Source organism: Lissotriton helveticus, chromosome 1_1 (assembly GCF_964261635.1).
Source record: "Lissotriton helveticus chromosome 1_1, aLisHel1.1, whole genome shotgun sequence".
Lineage (NCBI taxonomy): Eukaryota > Metazoa > Chordata > Amphibia > Caudata > Salamandridae > Lissotriton > Lissotriton helveticus.
This window is the reverse complement of record NC_136057.1, coordinates 1,324,817,851-1,324,839,040: the sequence shown is the minus strand read 5'-3', so window position 1 is coordinate 1,324,839,040 and position 21,190 is coordinate 1,324,817,851. Positions and strand designations below refer to the sequence as shown.

Below are 21,190 nucleotides of genomic sequence, written 5' to 3'. Positions count from 1 at the left end.
TGTGCGTGCGTGCGTGCGTGTGTGTGTGTATGTGTCTTGGAGTGCGTGTGTGTGACTGTGGGGGAGGGGGTGTGTGTGTGAGCGAGTGTCTGTCTGCGCGCGCATGTGTACGGCGCGGGACGTGACGTGCGCGTTCGCGCACACGAATCCAGGAAAAAAAGCTCGTACACCCTCTTGTCCTCCTTCCCCCCAGACTGATCGCTATACGTCTCCAGCTGGACACATGCATCCTTGCGGATGCATTTTGCCAGCGAGACCCAAAAAGGGGCTGAGGCAAACGGCCCTGGATACGGTCCTGCTGTTCTATGTTGTATATTTATACTTTCTTCAATATGGCTACTTGGTGTCTGTAGTCCTTTCTTAGTGTTTCTACCTTCTCACCCTCCCATTGTACCTAAAAGTGTTCTATCTGGTATGTGAAGATTCCAGCCTTGGCAGTTGATGGTCTTACAACATTCTACAACACATTTACCGTTAAGCAAGCACTTCTCTAGCCAGTGGTGTAGTGAACCCCTCTAGTTTAGCAGTTTAAGGCAGGGCTGCCACTGGGTTGGTCAGATGGGTACCACTAAAACATTATTTATGTATTTAGCTATGGGTTGCCTCTGTCTGCAGACAAAAGTCTCTTAAAATAACACTGAGGGAATAGAATGACTAAGAGAAGTAGGACATGAGCTAAACGTGCACATTTACTAAAATAAAGATAAATTATATACATATGAGAAAATAGAATAACAAGTGAAAGAAACATTGGCAAAGCCAATAAGTCTTGCTACTCTAACGTTAGTGCCAAGATGTTGGCTTTGCTAATGTTTGTCTGGAAAGTAGTGCTTACAAATACAATACAAACAAAACAACTTTCAAAATACTAAAATAAAAGCCAACGCATGTTATGGTATCTCAAAACTGTACATTAAATGTAAATGTCCTAACCCTCATGCCAGAAAGTTCCAATTCTGTTAAGGATACCCCGGAGAGGATTATGCATTTAGTTTCCTTTATTCCAACTCCAGCAGCCCGCAAAAGCTTCATCAAATAATGTTCTCATTAATTACACGAAAAGATGAGAAGAAAAAGCTACAACTCTCAGGGCAATTTGCCCTATGTCTCCGCCAATCAGGATCCAGCATTCCCCATAACAACCACAGTTTCTTTAGAGGGGTAGGGAGATTCAACACATTTAAAGTGTTTTCCAATGTACCTCCAAGCGCAAAGGCCTTTGATCCTAACACATCTCCATGCAAATACACCCAGAAAGAGGACGTACCAATGCCCACTCCACACAGGACCCAGGGGAACCATCTTGTAATTGTTGGAGATGGTATTGCTCTAAAAGATTTTTTGATTAAAATCAAAAGATGATTAATCCCTGCTGAGTGGAACTCAGCCATTTTCTCTTCCTAAGCTTTAAGACAGTTTACAACACATACCATAAGAGAGTCGGGAAAAGAAGGGTAAGTTACTATCCTGGTATTAGAATAAGTTCTACTAGCAGTCATGACGGTGACTCCTCACGGTGTGACCATTGTGCCAGATTAAACAAGGGCCTTTACATCAGAAACAGCGCAAGTTTTGCAGAAAGCTCCTTACGAAAAAAGGAACCGATTAGATCACCAGGACAAGAAGAGATTGAGGACTAAATTAACATCCTAGAAAGTTATTTTTACGGTTCTGGGGGTCTGACTAGACAAATGCCCCACAACAACTTACAGACCAAAGGGTGCTCTCTGGCAGGCATAATTGTGCATCTTCTCCCAGTCCTGCAGAAAGGCATTCACAGCCCAGGCTTCCAGGTCTGGAGGCCATCTGAAGGACTACTCCAGCTGGCGGGAAGCAGAGAGATTAAGGTCACGAGGCTACGACCTGTCCATCAGTTCCAAGACGATGAGGCAATGTAACATCCAGTAACTGGAGACCCAAAGGTATCAGGAGTCCCAGGTGCTCTGCTACCATTGAAATATCGCTGGCTAGGCAGAAATGACAAAACGTCTTGGCCAACATTGGCAGCACTTTGGAAATGTTGCCACCTGGGCGTCCCAGGTCGGGGGTATTGTTGGTAATTGCGCTGGCATGCCAGACCTCCACAATGGATCTCAGTGTAGGCCTCCTCCTTAAAGGGAGCCAGATCCGAACACCACAGACTCCTCCAAAGTTTGTCAGCTTGCTGCCTTTCAAATGTCTGTTTATGGACAGTCTCTCTCCCTCTCCCTCCACAGGAGAAAGGGAGGGAGAAGAGAGGTAAAAGAGAAATGGAGGGAGATGAGAAAGGGAGGGAGAGGAGAGAGAGGAGGGAGAAGAGAGAGGGGAGGGAGAAGAGAGATAGGGACAAGAGAAAAGGGAGGGAGGGAGAAGAGAGAGGGAGGGAGAAGCGGGAGGGAGAAGTGGGAGGGAGAAGAGAGAGAGGGAGAAGAGAAAGGGAGGAAGGGAGAAGAGAAAGTAAGGGAGAAGAGAAAGGGAGGGAGAAGAGAGATAGGGACAAGAGAAAAGGGAGGGAGGGAGAAGAGAGAGGGAGGGAGAAGCGGGAGGGAGAAGAGAGAGAGGGAGAAGAGAAAGGGAGGAAGGGAGAAGAGAAAGTAAGGGAGAAGAGAAAGGGAGGGAGGGAGAAGAACGAGAGTGAGAAGAGTGAGAGGGAGAAGAGAAAGGGAGGAAGGGAGAAGAGAAAGTAAGGGAGAAGAGAAAGGGAGGGAGAAGAGAGATAGGGACAAGAGAAAAGGGAGGGAGGGAGAAGAGAGAGGGAGGGAGAAGCGGGAGGGAGAAGAGAGAGAGGGAGAAGAGAAAGGGAGGAAGGGAGAAGAGAAAGTAAGGGAGAAGAGAAAGGGAGGGAGGGAGAAGAACGAGAGTGAGCAGAGTGAGAGGGAGAAGAGAGAGGGAGATGAGAAAGGGAGGGAGATGAGAAAGGGAGGGAGATGAGAAAGGGAGGGAGATGAGAAAGGGAGGGAGATGAGAAAGGGAGGGAGATGAGAAAGGGAGGAGATGAGAAAGGGAGGAGATGAGAAAGGGACGGAGAAGAGAGAGGGGAGGGAGCAGAGAGATAGGGGCAAGAGAAAAGGATGGTAGGGAGAAGAGAGAGAAGGGAGGGAGAAGAGAGAGAGGGAGGGAGAAGAGCGAGAGAGACAGAAGAGAGGAGATGAGAAAGGGAGAAGAGAGAGGTTGGAGGGAGAAGAGAGATAGGCACAAGAGAAAAGGGAGAGAGGGAGGAGGGAGAAGAGAGAGGGAGAAGAGCGAGAGGAAGAAGAGAAAGGGAGGGAGAAGAGGGCGGGAGGGAGAAGCGGGAGGGAGAAGAGCAGGAGGTAGAAGAGAGAGAGGGAGAAGAGAGAGAGGGAGAAGAGAAAGGGAGGGAGAAGAGAGAGGGAGAAGAGAAAGGGAGGGAGAAGAGAGAGAGAGGTAGAAGAGAAAGGGAGAGAGGGAGAAGAGAGGAGAAGAGAAAAGGGAGAAAGGAATAAGAGGGGCAAAGAGAAAGGGAGAGAGGAGAAGAGAAAGGAAGGGAGGGAGAAGAGAGGGAGAAGAGAAAGGGAGGGAGAAGAGAAAGGGAGGGAGAAGAGAGAGGGAGGGAGAAGTGAAGAGAGAGGGAGAAGTGAAGAGAGAGAGGGCGAAGAGTAAGGGAGGGAGGGAGAGGAGAGAGGGAGGGAATAGAGAAAGGGAGGGAGGGAGAAGAGAAAGGGAGGGAGAGGAGAGTGGGAGGGAGTAGAGTGAGTGAGAGGAGAGAAGGAGGGAGGGAAAGAGGGAGGGAGTAGAGAGGGAGGGAGTAGAGAAAGGGAGGGAGAAGAGAGAGGGAGGGAGAGGAGAAAGGGAGCGAGGGAGTAGAGAAAGGGAGCGAGTGAGTAGAGAAAGGGAGCGAGGGAGAAGAGAAAGGGAGGGAGGGAGAAGAGAAACAGAGAGAGAAAGAAAGAAAGAGAGAAAGAGACTCTCGAACTTGCAGCTCCCCCCCCCCCCGTAAGCCAAGATCTTGGATTTTAGAAGATTGAATAGAGGCCGAGATAGACTTGATCAGAATTTGAAACCACAGAAAGGTGATGGATCATAAAGTGTCCGGTCTGACTTCTCCTCTGATTACAAAACCAAGACCCAGCAGAAGAGCAGTTGTGTTCTCCAGACGCGTTCCGGCGACTGATCCATAAGTAGAAGATAGTCTAGATACACAAGCAATCAGACTCCTCTTGCCGGTAGGGTCTCAACCAGTGGCCTCATGAGCTTGGGTAAAAAACAAAACAAGGAGCTGAGGCCAGACCGCAAGGAAGCACAGTGAACTAGAAAACCTGATTTCACCAAGAAACTCTAGGAACTGGCTGACAACTAGGGCAGTAAGGTAGGTTTTCTTAAGTACAGCCTGACCGGCCAATCGTTCTGCTGGAGATTGTCCCAGAGAAGGTGGAACCTTTCACTTTTGAAATGATGATGAGGCAGACAACCATTGAACTCCCTGAGGTTGATCATTAGTCGTCTCCAGTTTCTTTTTTTCTGCACCAGAAAGAGGTTGCCGATGGGTTGCAGAGATTTCACAACAGCCCCTTTGGACTCCAAGACTACAACATTCACTTGCTGATCACCTGAAAAGATCAGAGGACAGGGACCACTTTCCTGCCTCAGAGTACAGAAGAACTCCAAACTGAATCCGGTCACTCCCTGCAGAACCCCGGCATCCTGCAGGAGAGCCTTCCAAGCTGGGAGAGAAGCCTCCAGCCTTCCTCCTATTGGGAGTTCAGATTTAAAACAAGCCTTACGTGTAACCCTACCTGGGATGTTGCTTGCACCGCTGAAGTCTCCATGTACTCTGCCTTGATCACATTTGGAGGGGAAAAATACTTTGAACATGGACTGATCCTGCAGCTGAACTGATCTTCTGGCAGACTGAAATCCTTGGAAGTCTTGTCTTACCTTGTGGCTGACTGAGCACTCCCTAACTCTACCAGCCTAGGCAAAAACCTTTGGCACAAAAGTCTGCTTCATGACAGACTGCCATGTATCCAAGGAAGCAAAGGTAGTGGCACATCTACTCAACTCACTCAGGAAAAGTTCCGAAAGAGGCCCCCTCTGTCAGTAACCGGGGTTCAAGGTATCTCCCACAATCTGGGGTCAATCTTGATCAGGAAACATCGCCTGCGCTCTTCAGAGACAGCACAGTTGTATTGCTTTACAGACAAATGTCCTGCTGTGCCCAACCAGAGAAGACCTACAGGGTGATGGTCTTCCCTATTGCCTTTGCCTCCTCTGTCATGTCTAATATCTTACTGAGGGGCCCTATCTCACCTAACAACTTATCCCGAAAGGAACTCCCAGACCTGTCAATCTCTCAAGAGTCATTTACAACATTAGATATAAAAAGTGGCCATTGTCCTCATCAATCTTTGGGGCAGCAGCTACATTCCCCTACAAATAAGGGCAGGGCAGTCCCCTTTGAGGCAGCCCACGTTCTGGGCGAGTTTCCTCACAGAGGACTACTCCGAGGACCTGAGGTGATTGATGTCTTCGGGTTCAAACATATTCTCGCCCATGGTGGCAACTGGAACCAGGTATGTTAATTTATGTCACAGAGTGGAGAAGACTTAATCAGATACTGGGGCCAGGTTACTCATCTGACCCCCCCCCTTTTGATCCGGAGGCATTCCTAAGGCCATTAATAAAGGGTAAGGTAACCACTGGACAGGAACATTTTAGAAAGGTGTCCATCAGATGCTCAAAGGCATCATAGGATAGTGGTCTTCCCTGGTCAGGATTGGACTTAGCCTTGGGGTTTGTAGGACAATACTGTTCTTCCCATCAATCAAGGAAGGGCATTTTCAGGGAAATAAGAATCAGTATGACCTCATCTTAGAGGTCCTCGTCTAAGAGGTGTGCCATGATAATCAAAGAAGCTTTCACAAATGCCATTTTGATCTATTGCCTTAATCTGCCTAGCAGGCTCACACTAGGGGCTATTTTGCAAGACAGGGACCCAAGAGAGGGATTTCAGGCCTCGATTGAGAGTTAAAAGAGGGCACCGGTATCATATCTTCTGGAATGATTGCATCTCATGATCAAAGAAAGATCAGAGGCCCAATCTTCACACTGCCACAAATTCTTGTGAGAAAGGTGGGAATGAGGAGAACCTGAGCTGGCCACTCCACGTCTGAAAAGGCAAATCTATATCCCATGCACCAGCGCCACTGAGAGGCCGGCATTTCTGCACCCCCAGGCAGCAGAAGGACCGCACCGCCATATGTCCTTGTGGCCTCCCAGTCAAATCCAATAGCCACTCTGACCCACCAAGCACACAAAAGATCCGGATGCTGCCAAGGAAGCCAACAAATCAAGCACAAATATTAAAATATACTGGGGGAGGGGGAAACAGGTACCTAAACCCACAGGATCCCAGAGAGGTATTTATCTTGGTGCCAGAGCAGAAAGAAAAGAAGACCACTCTAAAAGAACTGTGGTTGTTATGGGGAAAGCTGGATCCTGATTCGAGAAGATGTAGCGCAAGTTAGTCAGGGAGTTGCAGTTTTTTCTTCTCACCTTTTCTTTTGATTACTGTGACATGACGTATATGAAGAGGCTTTTGAGTGCTGCTGGAGTTGGAATAAAGGAAATTAAATGCATAATCCTCGCCTCTGGTCCTCCTGACATAGAATTCCATGGTTTTAGTGTTTATAAATGACATTATTTATTTTCTAAATGCTTTTCATTCAGGAAACTCGGAATGAAATTTTAAAATAATACGGTAGTGTCAGGATGTAATGGGGAAGTCTTGCCAATGCCTAATTACTTTCTATAGAAATCCGCAATTTGGTCTTCTGTAGTAGCCAGGGAGCAGACTTATGGCCCTCCAGGAGAAGTGTCATGCTAAGTACCCCTTCAGTCTCAGAGGCCAGAAGAGGAAGTGCAGCAGATGGCCCTTTCCACTGCAACATAAATGCCTTTGTATGCCAAAGCGTGTGCTTCCATGCAATATAATAAAGCAAAACCAACTCTTAAATCCTGCTCTTTTGCCATAATCAGACAAAAATAAAGCTGTTGCTGTGTTTTACAGATAAGCTGGACGGGTGAGGAGCAACACAGTGTAAGGCTGTGGATATTTGAGGGGCAGGGGTTAGCAGCACAAGAGGGAGATAAAAATACATGTACTCTCATGGAGTGCTGAATGAAAAAGATAAAGTAGTTCCCTAAATCTGAGTAATGAAAGGATACAAGTCAGCCAATCAAAATGATCACAAAGACAATGTGCTCCAGGGGAGGGACAATCACAAGACGAGGAAGGCAAGTCATTGAATAAGAGGCAAGCAAATGCGAGTCACAATAAACCAGACTAAAGTAAAGCAATGGGTAGGCTCTTAGACTACTGTAAATTCAGGACAGAGCTAGAATATCAACGTATAAATATCAATATACATAAATATCGAGGTTAAAATATTGTGGGTCATAAATATCGATGGAAAAAATATTGTGGACAAGAATATCGATTGTCAGGTAAGTAATATAGAAAACAAAAATATTGAAGTGTTAAAAATCATTTACAAAAATATAGTTATTACAAAGATCGATTTTTTATAAATGTTATGTATTTTATATGAGAATTGTTTGTATTTTTATTATATGTGTTAACATTTTAGTAGTTAATTTTTTTTTTAATATAATTTTGCGTTTTTTAGTTCCGTAGTGGGTTGTGGGTTTATAGGGGAATAGGGTGGGAAGTAACTTAATTATATAGATTTTATTTATTATGGGGGACAGAATGAGGAAGAGAAAGACAGAAAACAGTGACAAAGGGAGAAAGCAGGAATGAAAAAGAACCAGCAACAGAGAGATAAAGAGCCAAGGAGTGTCTGGTGGTGGATTAAAGAGGCATAAGGTGGAATCAAGGCGATGCAGCCTTGGTAACTGGCACCCTGACCTTTGATAGCGCCTGCTGCAGGCTTGTGAGCAAAACTTTGGGCCAGGCGCTTATTCTTATACAAATTAAGCGGTGGATGGATACATATTGAGCCTTTAGACAGTGGGCAGTATACTGCGGAGCACACATTTACTTTGTACCATGGTGAGTAAGTAATATTGTCAGCATGGTGGATGTAAATTTCCGTCAGAAAATATAGTATGGAAAATGAACGTACACATGAAGTTGGACCAACGCTATCATTTGACATTATGAGAAAAAGGCCAGAGTGTATCGGTGACATCATACGTTTTTGTACACCCCATTTACTGGTGGTATTGTGGGGTGCATTAGGTACTGGGCCGTGGTATCCCAATTACCCTGAATTTTGTATTTTATGTTGGACACAAAGCAAGGGCGTAGCGACCATTGGTGCAGCAGTTGCAGTGCATTGGGGCCCAGAGCCCCTCGGGAGGTGGGGGGCACGAGGGGGGAGGGGGGACATTGAACCTTGGCAATGCTCTATTTTACTACCCCAACAGCAGCCAAAGGGGCGATTTTCCTTGCTTGCACCAGGGGCCATGGCATCCTTGCTACGCTACTGACACAAGGTATATTTTCAAAGCCCTTGATTCGCTCTCCTGACATAGGCTGGAGTCAATGTGCTATGTGCTGATAATAGTATTTGCCAAACCCTCTCCCCGTGCATGCTTTCTTAAAGCGAGCACATCAAAGACAATGCAGCACTTGCCGCGTCTTGGGTCATGTGCGCAGCGCCGCAGTCTGTGCTCTTGTGTAATCTACCACGTTATGTAATTTAACGGTGGAAAACAAAACTCGAATGTTAGCAAAATGGTCTTTATTCTGCAAATTAAATCAGAAACGTAGGTGGGGTAAGAAACTTGTGTGACCCCCCCACTCGAGCCCAGGCCAACAGTCCTAGAATGCCAGGTTGCCAAGAGTGGGGCAGTGCAGACCTGGGCAGTATGCAGGATTATTAAGTGATAGGTGGGTGCAGTGAGAAGAAGAATCAGCAGGCATAAGCCAAGGTGTGCGACCTTATGCATAACATGCACTATACATTTCCAGGTCTGAAGGTCACATCTGTAGTGTGTCCTATTCGAGAGGCCTCATCTGCTCATTTTGTAGCATTAGGTCCAGCTCTAGGCCTCATCTGGAGCATTCTATCCAGTTCTAGAGGGCCAATCAAAGCACTGCATTCAAGACTGCATCTGGAGCATTCTATCCAGTTTCAGAGGGCCCATCAAAGCACTGCATTCAAGACCACATCTGGAGCATTCTATCCGGTTCCAGAGGGCCCATCAAAGCACTGCATTCAAAACCACATCTGGAGCATTCTATACAATTCTAAAGGGTCCATCAAAGCACGGCATTCAAGACTGCATCTGGAGCATTCTATCCGGTTTCAGAGGGCCCATCAAAGCACTGCATTCAAGACCACATCTGGAGCATTCTATCCGGTTCCAGAGGGCCCATCAAAGCACTGCATTCAAAACCACATCTGGAGCATTCTATACAATTCTAGAGGGTCCATCAAAGCACGGCATTCAAGACCACATCTGGAGCATTCTATCCGGTTTCAGAGGGCCCAAAGTACTGCATTCAAGACCACATCTGGAGCATTCTATCCAGTTCTAGATGGCCCATCAAAGCACTGCATTCAAGACTGCATATGGAGCATTCTATCCGGTTCCAGAGGGCCCATCAAAGCACTGCATTCAAGACCGCATCTGGAGCATACTATCCTGTTCTAGGGTCATCAAAGCACTGCATTTAAGACCACATCTGGAGCATTCTATCCGGTTTCAGAGGGCCAATCAGACCACTGCATTCAAGACTGCATCTGGAGCATTCTATCCGGTTTCAGAGGGCCCATCAAAGCACTGCATTCAAGACCACATCTGGAGCATTCTATCCGGTTCCAGAGGGCCCATCAAAGCACTGCATTCAAAACCACATCTGGAGTATTCTATCCAGTTCTAGAGGGTCCATCAAAGCACGGCATTCAAGACCACATCTGGAGCATTCTATCCAGTTCTAGAGGGCCCATCAAAGCACTGCATTCAAGACTGCATCTGGAGCATTCTATCCGGTTCCAGAGGGCCCATCAAAGCACTGTATTCAAGACCGCATCTGGAGCATACTATCCTGTTCTAGGGCCATCAAAGCACTGCATTCAAGACCGCATCTGGAGCATTCTATCCGGTTCCAGAGGGCCCATCAAAGCACTGCATTCAAGACCGCATCTGGAGCATTCTATCCTGTTCTAGGGCCATCAAAGCACTGCATTCAAGACCGCATCTAGAGCATTCTATCCTGTTCTAGGGCCATCAAAGCACTGCATTCAAGACTGCATATGGAGCATTCTATCCGGTTCCAGAGGGCCCATCAAAGCACTGCATTCAAGACTGCATCTGGAGCATTCTATCCTGTTCTAAGGCCATCAAAGCACTGCATTCAAGACCGCATCTGGAGCATTCTATCCGGTTCCAGAGGGCCCATCAAAGCACTGCATTCAAGACCGCATCTGGAGCATTCTATCCTGTTCTAGGGCCCATCAAATGCAAAAACAACAATTGATGGACGGAATGTTGCACAATGGCAAAACATTCACCCCCATGTCACAGATCTGGGTTTAATCCATCGTTATTTTGCTCACCACACCACCCCAGTTCAGAGTTCAGATATACAAATCAGTCTTGACCCTGTGCCTCATAGGAACAGTCCAAACCGAACTGCCAAGCCATGTCTTCCCTGTACCGGAATCAAGCATCCTAGGACCGGTTCCTGGCTATCTGCCGTCATCAGCCAGGATAGCTTGATTTCAGTGGCATGGAGAGCACGGGACTCACGTCTGAGCATACCCGTCCCACTCGGGGTGACAAATGCAAAAACAACAATTGATAAACGGAATGTTGCGCAATGGCAAAACATTCACCCCCATGTCACAGATCTGGGTTTAATCCATCGTTATTTTGCTCACCACATCACCCCAGTTCAGACATGGCCATATGCAAATCAGTCTTGACCCTGTGCCTCATGGGAACAGTCCAGACCGAACTGCCAAGCCATGTCTTCCCTGGACCGACAAGCATCCTAGGACCGATGGATTTAGGCCCAGATCTCTGTACTGGGTTGAATGTAAGACATTGTTCTGCATTCTGTCAATCAACTGTTGTTTTTGCATTTGTCACCCCGAGTGGGACGTGTATGCTCAGACGCGAGTCCCATTCTCTCCATGCCACTGGAATCAAGCTATCCTGGCTGAAGAGGGCTGAAAGCCTGAAGCCGGTCCTAGGATGCTTGTTTCCAGTCCAGGGAGGACCTGGCTTGGCAGTTTGGGCTGGACATTTCCCATGGGGCACAGGGTCAAGACTGATTTGCATATGGCTGGGTTCAAACTGGAATGGCATGGTGAGCCAAAAAACGATGGATTTAGGCCAGATCTCTGTACTGGGGTGAATGTAAGACATTGTTCTGCATTCTGTCCATCAACTGTTGTTTTTGCGCTAGGGCCCATCAAAGCACTGCATTCAAGACCGCATCTGGAGCATTCTATCCCGTTCTAGGGACCCTTCAAAGCACTGCATTCAAGACTGCATCTGGAGCAGTCTATCCCGTTCCAGAGGGCCCATTACTCGGAACAGGAGACGGAGAGATCCCAGTTCAAGACCTGCATTTACGGTCCACCCATAGGAGGACTCCCACGGCCGTCTACTCCTTGGAGCATTTGGGGAGAGTGAGGGACCTGTCCCCCCCCCCCACCCTCCCCCCCCCCCCATTTCTGTGGTGTCTTTTTCCATGGACCACGCTCAAGTTTTTACTCTGTTATAGTGGCGGGGTTGGAAATATCACCGGTAAAACAAATTTTTGTACAGCCGTGGGTACTACGCCTACAGCCCTGAAGAGTCACTGGACAAGTCCCGATTGACGAAACATGAGTCGGCTGGTTTTCTTTCTGTATTGACCCACAAGACTTAATATAAAGGAATCTTTATGTCGACCTTCATAATTATTGAACGTAATGTACTCTGAAATGGTTTTACACTAAAACCTATACTCTGAAACGTGTGCACAGGACTTTGTTCTATATTCAGAGTGTGGATTCATACCCAGACGCTAGCAGGGGTTGTTTTGCTAGGGTTTGTTTTCCTCTGACCTTGTGACACCGTATTCTTTCATCACAATTTTTTGACTCCATTGCGTACTTGCTTGAGCGCCACTTCTTCCTGTCCCAATTCTAAACCCTCCACCGAGCAATTATACTAAATCTAAAGGGAGAAGAGGTCCTTAGGGTCCCCGATTGTCATCTGGCAGTACAGTCAAAGTCGTTCATGGAATTAAACAAAGAATCCAATTCCCACAATGCAGCAGGATTTGAAGTGACTGTAAACAGGACATTCTCTGTGATATGAAGTCATGTGGTCAGCATGCCTGCCCTGCTCGGTGAACAGCTCATGTTTGAATGGGCGTCTATTTGCCATTCAATCTGGGGATATGGCTTCCTCCCCTAGGTCCATGCCAGCATCCCCGCCCCCAATCTCATCAAATCCCAGACTTCTGCTTCGCAAAGTGGTGCATTCTGAGTATGTCCATACCAAGCCTATCTGTGACGTCATAGCTACAGACAGCTTTGGCTGCCTGCTGTAGAAGGCCTATTGTCTACGAAACGATATACTTGGAGTGGGCTGTGGACCAGCCTATTGTTTATCATTGGTGGGCTTGCTTGACGCTCATTTGCTCGCTTCTTATTCCCTCCCTTACAGCAAGAACTGTTTACCACCCTTTTTGAATGCATGAACTATACACTTCCACGACTCACATCAGGAATCGAACAGCAACAGCATCAGCAAAAGCATAGACAAAGCAAAAAAGTGAGACCCATTGGCTTTGCCAGTGCTTGCTGTATGTACCAATCAATACTAGGTCTGCGCGCTTCCCTAGATCTCCCACCTTTTTGCAGTTAAGTACACTAGGCGAACAGAGACGGATGCATTTGTCCAGGAGCACACGGTGCACTACAATTCCCACGGCGCACTGGAGAGCCTGGAAGCTGACGTGTGTCGACCCCGGAAAGCAGGTTCACCCATGTCACTGAAGGTCACGCTAAGTAGCGGGCCTCGGACGGGCACACCCATGTGTCGGGTGTCTCAGAGTTCAGCTGGTGCAGTTACGAACATGCAACACCCGGGCTGAGGGTGGAGGCAGCTGCCACCCCCCCCCTCCCCTCCCCCCTCCCGCGTGATCGCCCTATGACCCGTCACGCCGATTAGTGGCAATCATGAACAACTCCGTTTAATAACATGGACGCACGAACATGTGATCTCGAGTACACAGAGTGAGGGAATTATGTCTCGTTGGCAACCCTGGAGGCTAAGAAGGGCACACTGTGCCAGAAACTTCAAAGCGTGCGACTGACTCTGCTCGGGCCCCATGACACCGACCTCAGGTACCACTGTGCATCACCTCTGCAAGGGGAACCAGATTCGAATAAACACACTGGATGCTTCGGATAATACGGAGGCAGATTGCCTGACATGACGTGTTTTACTAAAAGTGCCTCTGCGTGAGAACTGTCCAAGCCACAAAGAAGAAGCACACGAACCATCACATCCGCACACAGCTCTACAAGCAAACAACGCAATGAAACACTTGGTGAAGAAAAGACACACCACTCGAGACATACCACAGTGACATACATCCTAAAAATCACGCCAAGCACACAAACACAGCACACAAGCTGAGACGCCCCGCCCCTTTCGGGAACACCGCCCCACCCCCTCCCCGTGTTGTACGGCTCCCAGAGAACCATCACCAACAGCACATTGCCCTAAAACATGAAGAAATCGCATTATTTAATTCTACGCCCCAGATTTTATCATTTGTCTCCTGATTTTAACACAAGCCGTCGTGAACTTTTAAAGTCAATGGTGGGTGGATGCGCTTCCGGAAATGACCCCCACCCCCCCTTTCCCTCCAACGCTTTTTGGGAACAGAAAACAGGCAGTCTGTGGCCAGCGCTGTTTTTGCAATTTCAACATAGAATGGAACGCATTTTACGTTTCCAAAAATAGCTTGTGCTTCAAACAGCCAACCCTTGGAATTTTTTTTCTGGCAGTCATTTCTCATAATTTCTTTCACAGCCATGTAGGCGGTACGCATGTTGGTGACGTACCGCCGTGACATGTTGCAAAGAGAGAAAGGGCCTCTTCTGAGAAAATAGATTATGACCGAACAGTACAAACGCCAAAAGGCAGGCAAAGACGAAAGACTGGCTCAATTTAACTGAGTATTATATTAATGGCCAGCAGGTTACACAGACAGCTGCAGCATGAGCTCAACCTACGGCACTAGGTTTTCAGCTACAGATCCCCAAATAGCAGCGCACTTCAAAAAACAGGAAAAATAAAATGTAACATTTTCAACAGTGAAACTGTTCTTCGGGAGGACAGTTGGAAGTGAATGGGTGCTGCGGGTTAATACTCACTGTAGCCCTCCAACGCCCCCCGTTCCCCACAAAAAAAAACCTGAAAGCAGGCCTGTGTCCCGGGAAGGACCACTAGCTCCCAAGAATTCCTTAAGAGGGAGAAAGAAAGGCCTTGTGTGTGCGCCAGACTTGTGTTTTTCCCCTTCCCCGTCGGCTAGTTACATTCCCTGCACATAACGGTCTGGGCTTTGTGGGCAGAAGTCTGGAGCAGCCCCGGGCCGTGGTGTCCTCGTTCCTGCGAACCACCTAACCACGTGCCCCCCACCCCAACTGTCAATTTATGCTACCCCCCCCCACCCCCCCTTATCAAGAAACAAAATCCCGCATTCTACAGAGTCTGAACCCTCTGCTGCCCAAGAGCAAAACCATCTGTAGCAAGGTCGGACATCTCGGTGCAGTGAGAATCTTCCCGCCAAACACGCATCACCTGTCTACACACAAACGCCTAACCAGGGTGCGTGAAAAGAGGAACACGCACAGTGCAGGCAACTGCGGCAAAACAGGAGCACCCTTCGCCACTCGGTGCAAAGACAGGAGCAGTGGGGCAGCAGGAGACCACTGCCCCATGGATCTTAAAATAATAAAATAAAACAGTTGCTCCATGCTCAGACCCGGACTTAGCCTTAACAAATGCTGGCTTAATGCAAAGGCGCGCGCCTGTTTTTTTTTGCAGTATCTAAAGGACAGACGTTTTACTCTGAATTTCTCACAGTTAGTGCGAGTTAAATCTATAGTACACACTTTAGAGTCGACACTGCAAACGCACAACAGGCCCTCTGCTCGGAACCAGCGCAACTGTAAACTTCCCTGAACCACCGCCAGTGGAAGCCACGGCAAACCCTCCACCCAAAGATCCGTCAGCCCCCCCCCCCCCCCCCCCCCGCGAGCACAGAACCGCCCCGTGCACGGCTCATGGGGCCCGGGCACGAACAGCTGCACCGTCTGGATAGAGCCGAGATCCTGCATTCAGCATTTCTCAGAGTTATTGCATGAAACAAAATCTCAGAAAGTCACCCCTGCAGTTCGTGTACTAACTCAGAGAAAGTCCGAGTGAAATATATGAGCTTTAGCAAAGATCGAAGTGGGCAGGGGAACGAGGATCGCCGTTCCCAAACTTTATTCATGTCATCAAAACAGTTCCAAGTACTTTTAATTGCAAAAAAAGTCTTGAAAGGTTCAGATGCAGAATGTTGAAAGGAGAGTTCTAGTTTCTCCTGCATTGTGAGTGAATGGATATGTTGTAATCCGTGGTGCATTCTGTGCACACCTCCAATGTTCAGTGCCCTGGGTAGATAAAGAAGAAGCAAGCCTTCTCTCAGGGTGCCTGCTGCCTGAATAACAAGTAAATGTGTGCATTAGATGAATCAACAACTCTAAAGGCTGCTTGGAAGTCAGGTATATGCTTTAATTAGAAAAATCTGTCCTTTAAACAGAAACCTGTAAAAAGGTTTGTAAAAGGTACAATTGTCTCCTCCATTATGGCAGAGGAGCGTCGCCCCACTGCTGAGAGGCCGCAAAGGTGAAAAATAAAATCATAATAAAACCATTTTGTTATAATTTTATTTTTTCTTACCTTGCCATTCCCAGCCGAGTCTTGGGGCAGGGCCATCCTGGGAACGTCACTGCGTCAGCAGGAGAGAGGAGGAGTGGTGGGGGCACTGTAAGTGCGCATGTTGGTTTGGCCCTTCTAAGACGGCCGAACAAACCAACATGCGCACTTACATCTCGCCAACCAGTTGTGTTGCATAGCGGGGTGGAGAAATAGCGCAGACTCCCTGTGCCTCAGCGAGCATCAAGTCAGCACACTGAGGCCAATCAGGGCGCTGCTCTCATGCTGGCAGTGCCGTGATTGGACCATGGGAGCCTGTGCAGTGCACTAGCGTCAGGAGAGAAGCACCAAGGCATTGGCCACAGTGGCAGGTAATTGAGTTAGTTTATTTTTTACCCCTCTCCCAACCACCCCGCACGTTTGCGTTGCCCTCCACTTTGCACAGTCGCCACTGCATATTACTTAAAACCATAACTTTGGAAAGCACTGTAAACATTTAAGCACAATCTTTTTGCACTTTTTTGCAACAAACTGTGTGAAATATATCATATACTGTGTGCACTACATTTTATTAAACTAATGCCTTGTGTATTGGCAGTGCTTTCGGTCATGGGTTTGGAACTCTAAGCACTATAAATACAGCTCACTAGTTCCCTGGTGCACCAACCAGGATTCAAAATCAGTGACCGTCCAGTTACACTTACAGACATATGAAGTGATTGCATTAACCAGCCAAGCTTTTCAACCAGAAAATGCATTTCCCACTGGTAAATGCAAGTTGAATTTTACTTTCATTTAAGATGTCTGCATTTTATTTTATATACAGTTGCCACAAGGTGAAAGGCCAACAAAATAGTTACAGAATATTTTCTTCTCTTTAGCCATGTCTCAGACCCGCCCCATTGCACCCAGGATTACAGTTCCCATACTTTTCTTTATGCACTCGGACCGCTGAGCTGTAGAGAGTGTAAATGCACAACAGAGGCGCCCATTTCTGCTCTGAGCCAGCACCGCTGTTCATGATACTGTCCAAGATCACACTGCGCAGACACAAAGGGGCAGATCAGGCTGCAAAATCTCTGGACCACTGTGTCCATGGACCCACGAGAACCTGCAAAAAGCCACACCATTCTGCAAACAACAATGCTCAAAGGCAGATCCACTCTGCTTGCACTGCAGTGTTTTCACTCTGTAAACCCACCCCTCCCTCGCCCCACACTCAAGCTCACCAGCGCAATTCACAAGCAAACTTGACATCGCCCTGTGCCAGGGTCGCCTCTTGCCACACTTCCCTGAATGCTCTCTTAAGGAGAGCCTATATTTTGGCGACTGAACGTGCCCTTTGACCTCTCTTTTCGCTCTCATTCAGTGTCCTGTCGAAATCCAATTATAACGCCTGAGTGGTGGGACTTGGAGAGCTTCCATTGGTCACTAAACACGTATTTCACCACCCTTGCTTCTTTAAAATGGACAGGACATCGTGTGCCTCGTTAGTGTGTTCACCAAAACCTTCATCTGTCTTGACACCCCCAGTGGATAACCCCCCATGCCCCCGAAAACCTTGCAGCTCCTTACCTCATCTGCCCCCAGCAGCCTTGTAGCATCTACCACCTTTCCTAAGGTATTCCAGGCGCCTTGCAACGCTTCCCATGCCTTCTGGCCATTTTACATCACTCTTAACTGCTCTGGCCTCCTCGCCTCCCATCTGCACTCCCATGAGGCGTCATGCAAGGCTCCTGACATTGGGACACCCTAACCCACTCTTGTTTCTATGGAGCTTAGATCACTGACCACTTACTCAAGGGTTTTAGGCGCTTTACATCACTTAATGGTTTTGAGTCACTGATCTCACTGAACAGCTTAAGGGACTACTTGAAAGTTTCTAGCCTCCCTCCCCCCTTAATTCATCTACAGTTTCCAAGTCCTACGTTTCAATGAATGTTTCTTACCACCATGGGCGTTTCTGGAGTGCGTTATTTAAATATACAGGGGTCTCTGTTCTCCTCAGCTCACTCAGTTACGATTTCAGTGTGATGTAAGCCTTGCACACCCCCTGAGGCCTGCAGACCCCATACCTCATTCCATGAGGGTTTTGTGGGCCTTTGCCTCGCTCCTTTGAAGTCTCTGGATGCCTTACCTCACTTGTGGTACAAAAGGGGGTGGTGATGGACGGAGCATCTGAACCAATCAAACACTCACACCCAGTCAAAAGATCTGGGTTTGATCCATCACCGTTCTTTAGTCCACTCTGCCACCCCAAGTCAAGCAAGCCGGGCTGAAGACGGCTGCAATGCCAGAAACCGGTCCTCGGAAGCTTGTTTCCGGTCCAGGGAAGGCATGGCTTGGCAGTTCGGGCTGGATTGTTCCCATGAGGCACAGGGTCAGACTGATTTGCATATAGCCATGTCTGAACTGGGGTGGCAGAGTGGGCTAAAGAACGGTGATGGATTAAACCCAGATCTGTTGACTGGGTGTGAGTGTTTGATTGGTTCAGATGCTCCGTCCATCACCACCCCCTTTTGTACCCCTTACCTCACTTGTAGCAGCAAAACAGACCTGTGACCAGGGGTGTAGCTTCAGGGGTGTTTGGGGTGTTACACCACACCCTATTAAATGGATTCTCTAGCAAATAGTTGGATACAGCTGCTTTCCGTCGGGTATAGTTCAGTGCAAGTTCTTAAAACTGTTGGTTATTTTTACAACAATTTGCGTTTTTAGTAACCCATATAACATAACCTGTATTTGTAAACTGCAAATTCACCACAAAGGGTATCTTGGCATGGATAACAGATGTTTAGTGTTACCCAACTCAATAGTACTCATTTTATCGACCTCAGAAGGATGAAAGGCTAAGTGGACCTGCTGGGATTTGAACCTGTGACCATGACGTCCAACACAGGCCCCAGCAGGGGACATTAGTCCACTAAGCCACCAGACCCTACTAATCCGCACTGTTCTCCCTCTCCACTGCCCCTTAAGCCTCATCATTCCCTCTTAAATAATATATTTTGCCATTATATGCCAGCCTGATTATTGGGAAATCCTTACTGACCAAGCTACACCCCAGCCTATGTCATGTGTGACACCTACAGCCAGTTCAAACCTTTCAATAAACAATAAAGTGCTTTAATGGACTTGTAGTTTAAATGTTAACCGTATATGAATGGCATTTAGTAAAATCACACGCAGAGTGCTGCTGTATACTAAAAAGTCAGGAAAACCCAAAGTTATAAATGACATGGGCTACTTGACATCTATGCCCACCCTTTAAAAAGTCAGTGTTATGTCCCACAGTTACAGTATGAAGCCGCTCGGGCGCTTTAGCAAACCCATTGGGTGTTTCTAGCCTCTATCACATTTCTGAAGGCGTCTGTACTCCTGTCTCAATCTCTGGAAGTCTCTGGACATCTTGCCTCACTCTCTGAAAATCTTTGCGTGCCAGGCGCCTTGGCAGTGCATCCCGAGGTTTCAGGGCACTTTACCTCACTCTTTGCAAATCTTAAAGTGCCATTCCAAGCGCCTTCCCTCAACCCATCGTTGGAGATTTCAGAAGCTTTCTCTCACTCTGTCAACCTCTCTGGTTTCGAGAACCTTACGTCACACATTGGACGCGTCTGGGCGCTTTATCTTGGTCCTTGAAAGATTCTTAATGCGTTACCTTGCTCTCTGAAAGTCTCTTGGTGCCAGGCGCGTTGCCTTGCTCCCTGGAGGTTTCGGGGCACTTTTATCTACCCCTGTAAACGTTTCTGAGCGCTTTCCCTCTCCCTCTGAAAGTGTTCGGACGCCTAACCTTGCTCCCTAGAGTTTTCAGCGCGCTTCGCACCGCTCGCTGTGAGTTTATGGGAGCTGAGCGCCTTAACTCCCTACCTGGGACTTATAGGCACGTTACCTCCCTCTATGAAAGTTTCTGAGCGCCTTACCCCGCTCCTTGGCATCGGACTTCTTGCGTTTGAGCCGGTCCTTGACCCGCAGCCTGGAGAAGGTCTTCTTCAGCAGAGGCTCCGCCATGGTGCAAGCTGCTGGGGGCACTCTAGGACGGACAGGGGGGTCCCCGAGGCCCCCCTGGAGGGCAGCCCCCCAACTCTAGCGGCCGCTCTTCCATCCTCAGCTCCTCCTCTTGTCCAGCTCCTCTGGAAGGAAAGTCGCAGGAAGCGAATTCCAGGCGTGCTTTCAGCCACTGTTTTCCCTTTTGGGTCTTAGGCTGAGTAGGGCGGGGGCGCGAGGTGGGGGCGACTGTGGGAGTCTGGGTGTTGTAGTCTCTCTCTCTACCGCTCCCTCTCATCTCTCTCTCTCGTTTTATTTTATTTGCCTGCCTCTTTCACAAGCGGATACTGCGTGGTCACAGAGCAGACGAGAGATGGCATTCTGTGCACCTTTTGATGAATTTGACTCACTCCTCGAACAATCTGAATACTTCTTTAGATTACTGTGAGAAATTTTGCATAATTCTCTATAGTCGTTAAAGATTTCTCTGCACGTTTCGAACAATTCTGAGCAAATTTCGAACAATTATGTGCTATTTTGAGCAACTGTGCAACTTTTGGATGAATTTTTCAAACCTTTTGAACAATTCTGTTTATTTTCTGGAGCATTCTTTGCCCCCTTCAAGCAAATGCCTGCACATTTTGGACATTCATATGCACTTTATGAATTTATTCTCACACACATCCCTTAATTTACGTCACGCGTTATGTTTTGCTGTTGGTGGCCAGTCTGTTTTTTGTTGTCCCATTTTGACACGGGTGTTTTATTTTCTACATGGCGCCGTCTGGTAGGGTGTGCACTGTATACCATAACTGGGGAATTTCAGTGATTTTTCCTATTGGAGTCACAGCCATTGCTCTGTTTTTAACTGTGTTTTTTCAGTGAATTTTAGGGGTGTTATTATGAGGCAATCAATTGGGTTGACCCCCCCAAAGCTTGGCCTTTCGCCAGGTCCATTTTTTTTGTTGATTAATGGACCCTGATTTGATAGCTCAAACTTAAGGAAAGCTTCATACCCAGGGCAAGTTTCTCTGACCCCATGATTGTCCCCCACTATAACCTGGGGATCAGGGTGTGCTCACCATGCCCCTTTATTTGGCCTTTGAAATTAGATTTAGGGCGTAGGGACTGTGCCCTGTTTCCTGAAATGGTGACCACAAGAGAAATTATTTTCTTGTTGCCAGCCAGTCAGCGCACTCTGACCTACACCTCCTTCATCCAATAGGGTTCCTTTAGTTTTTAATTTTTATAGTTGTGGATATGCGGGAATCAGATCCAAAAATCTATGGAGATTACAATGGCC

At 47.6% G+C, this 21,190-nt stretch overlaps 1 protein-coding gene across 1 annotated transcript in view; it reads right to left on the bottom strand.

Moving 5' to 3' along the window:
- The window catches only part of SYDE1 (synapse defective Rho GTPase activating protein 1), a 140,098-nt gene extending 120,017 nt beyond the window's left edge, over positions 1 to 20,081 (bottom strand). The window contains exon 1 of the mRNA XM_078682195.1: positions 19,824 to 20,081. Within this exon, the coding sequence (XP_078538321.1) occupies positions 19,824 to 19,911 (88 nt within the window). The 5' untranslated portion in view covers positions 19,912 to 20,081. The remainder of the gene's footprint in view (positions 1 to 19,823) is intronic.
- Between the last annotated feature and the right edge of the window lie 1,109 nt (positions 20,082 to 21,190).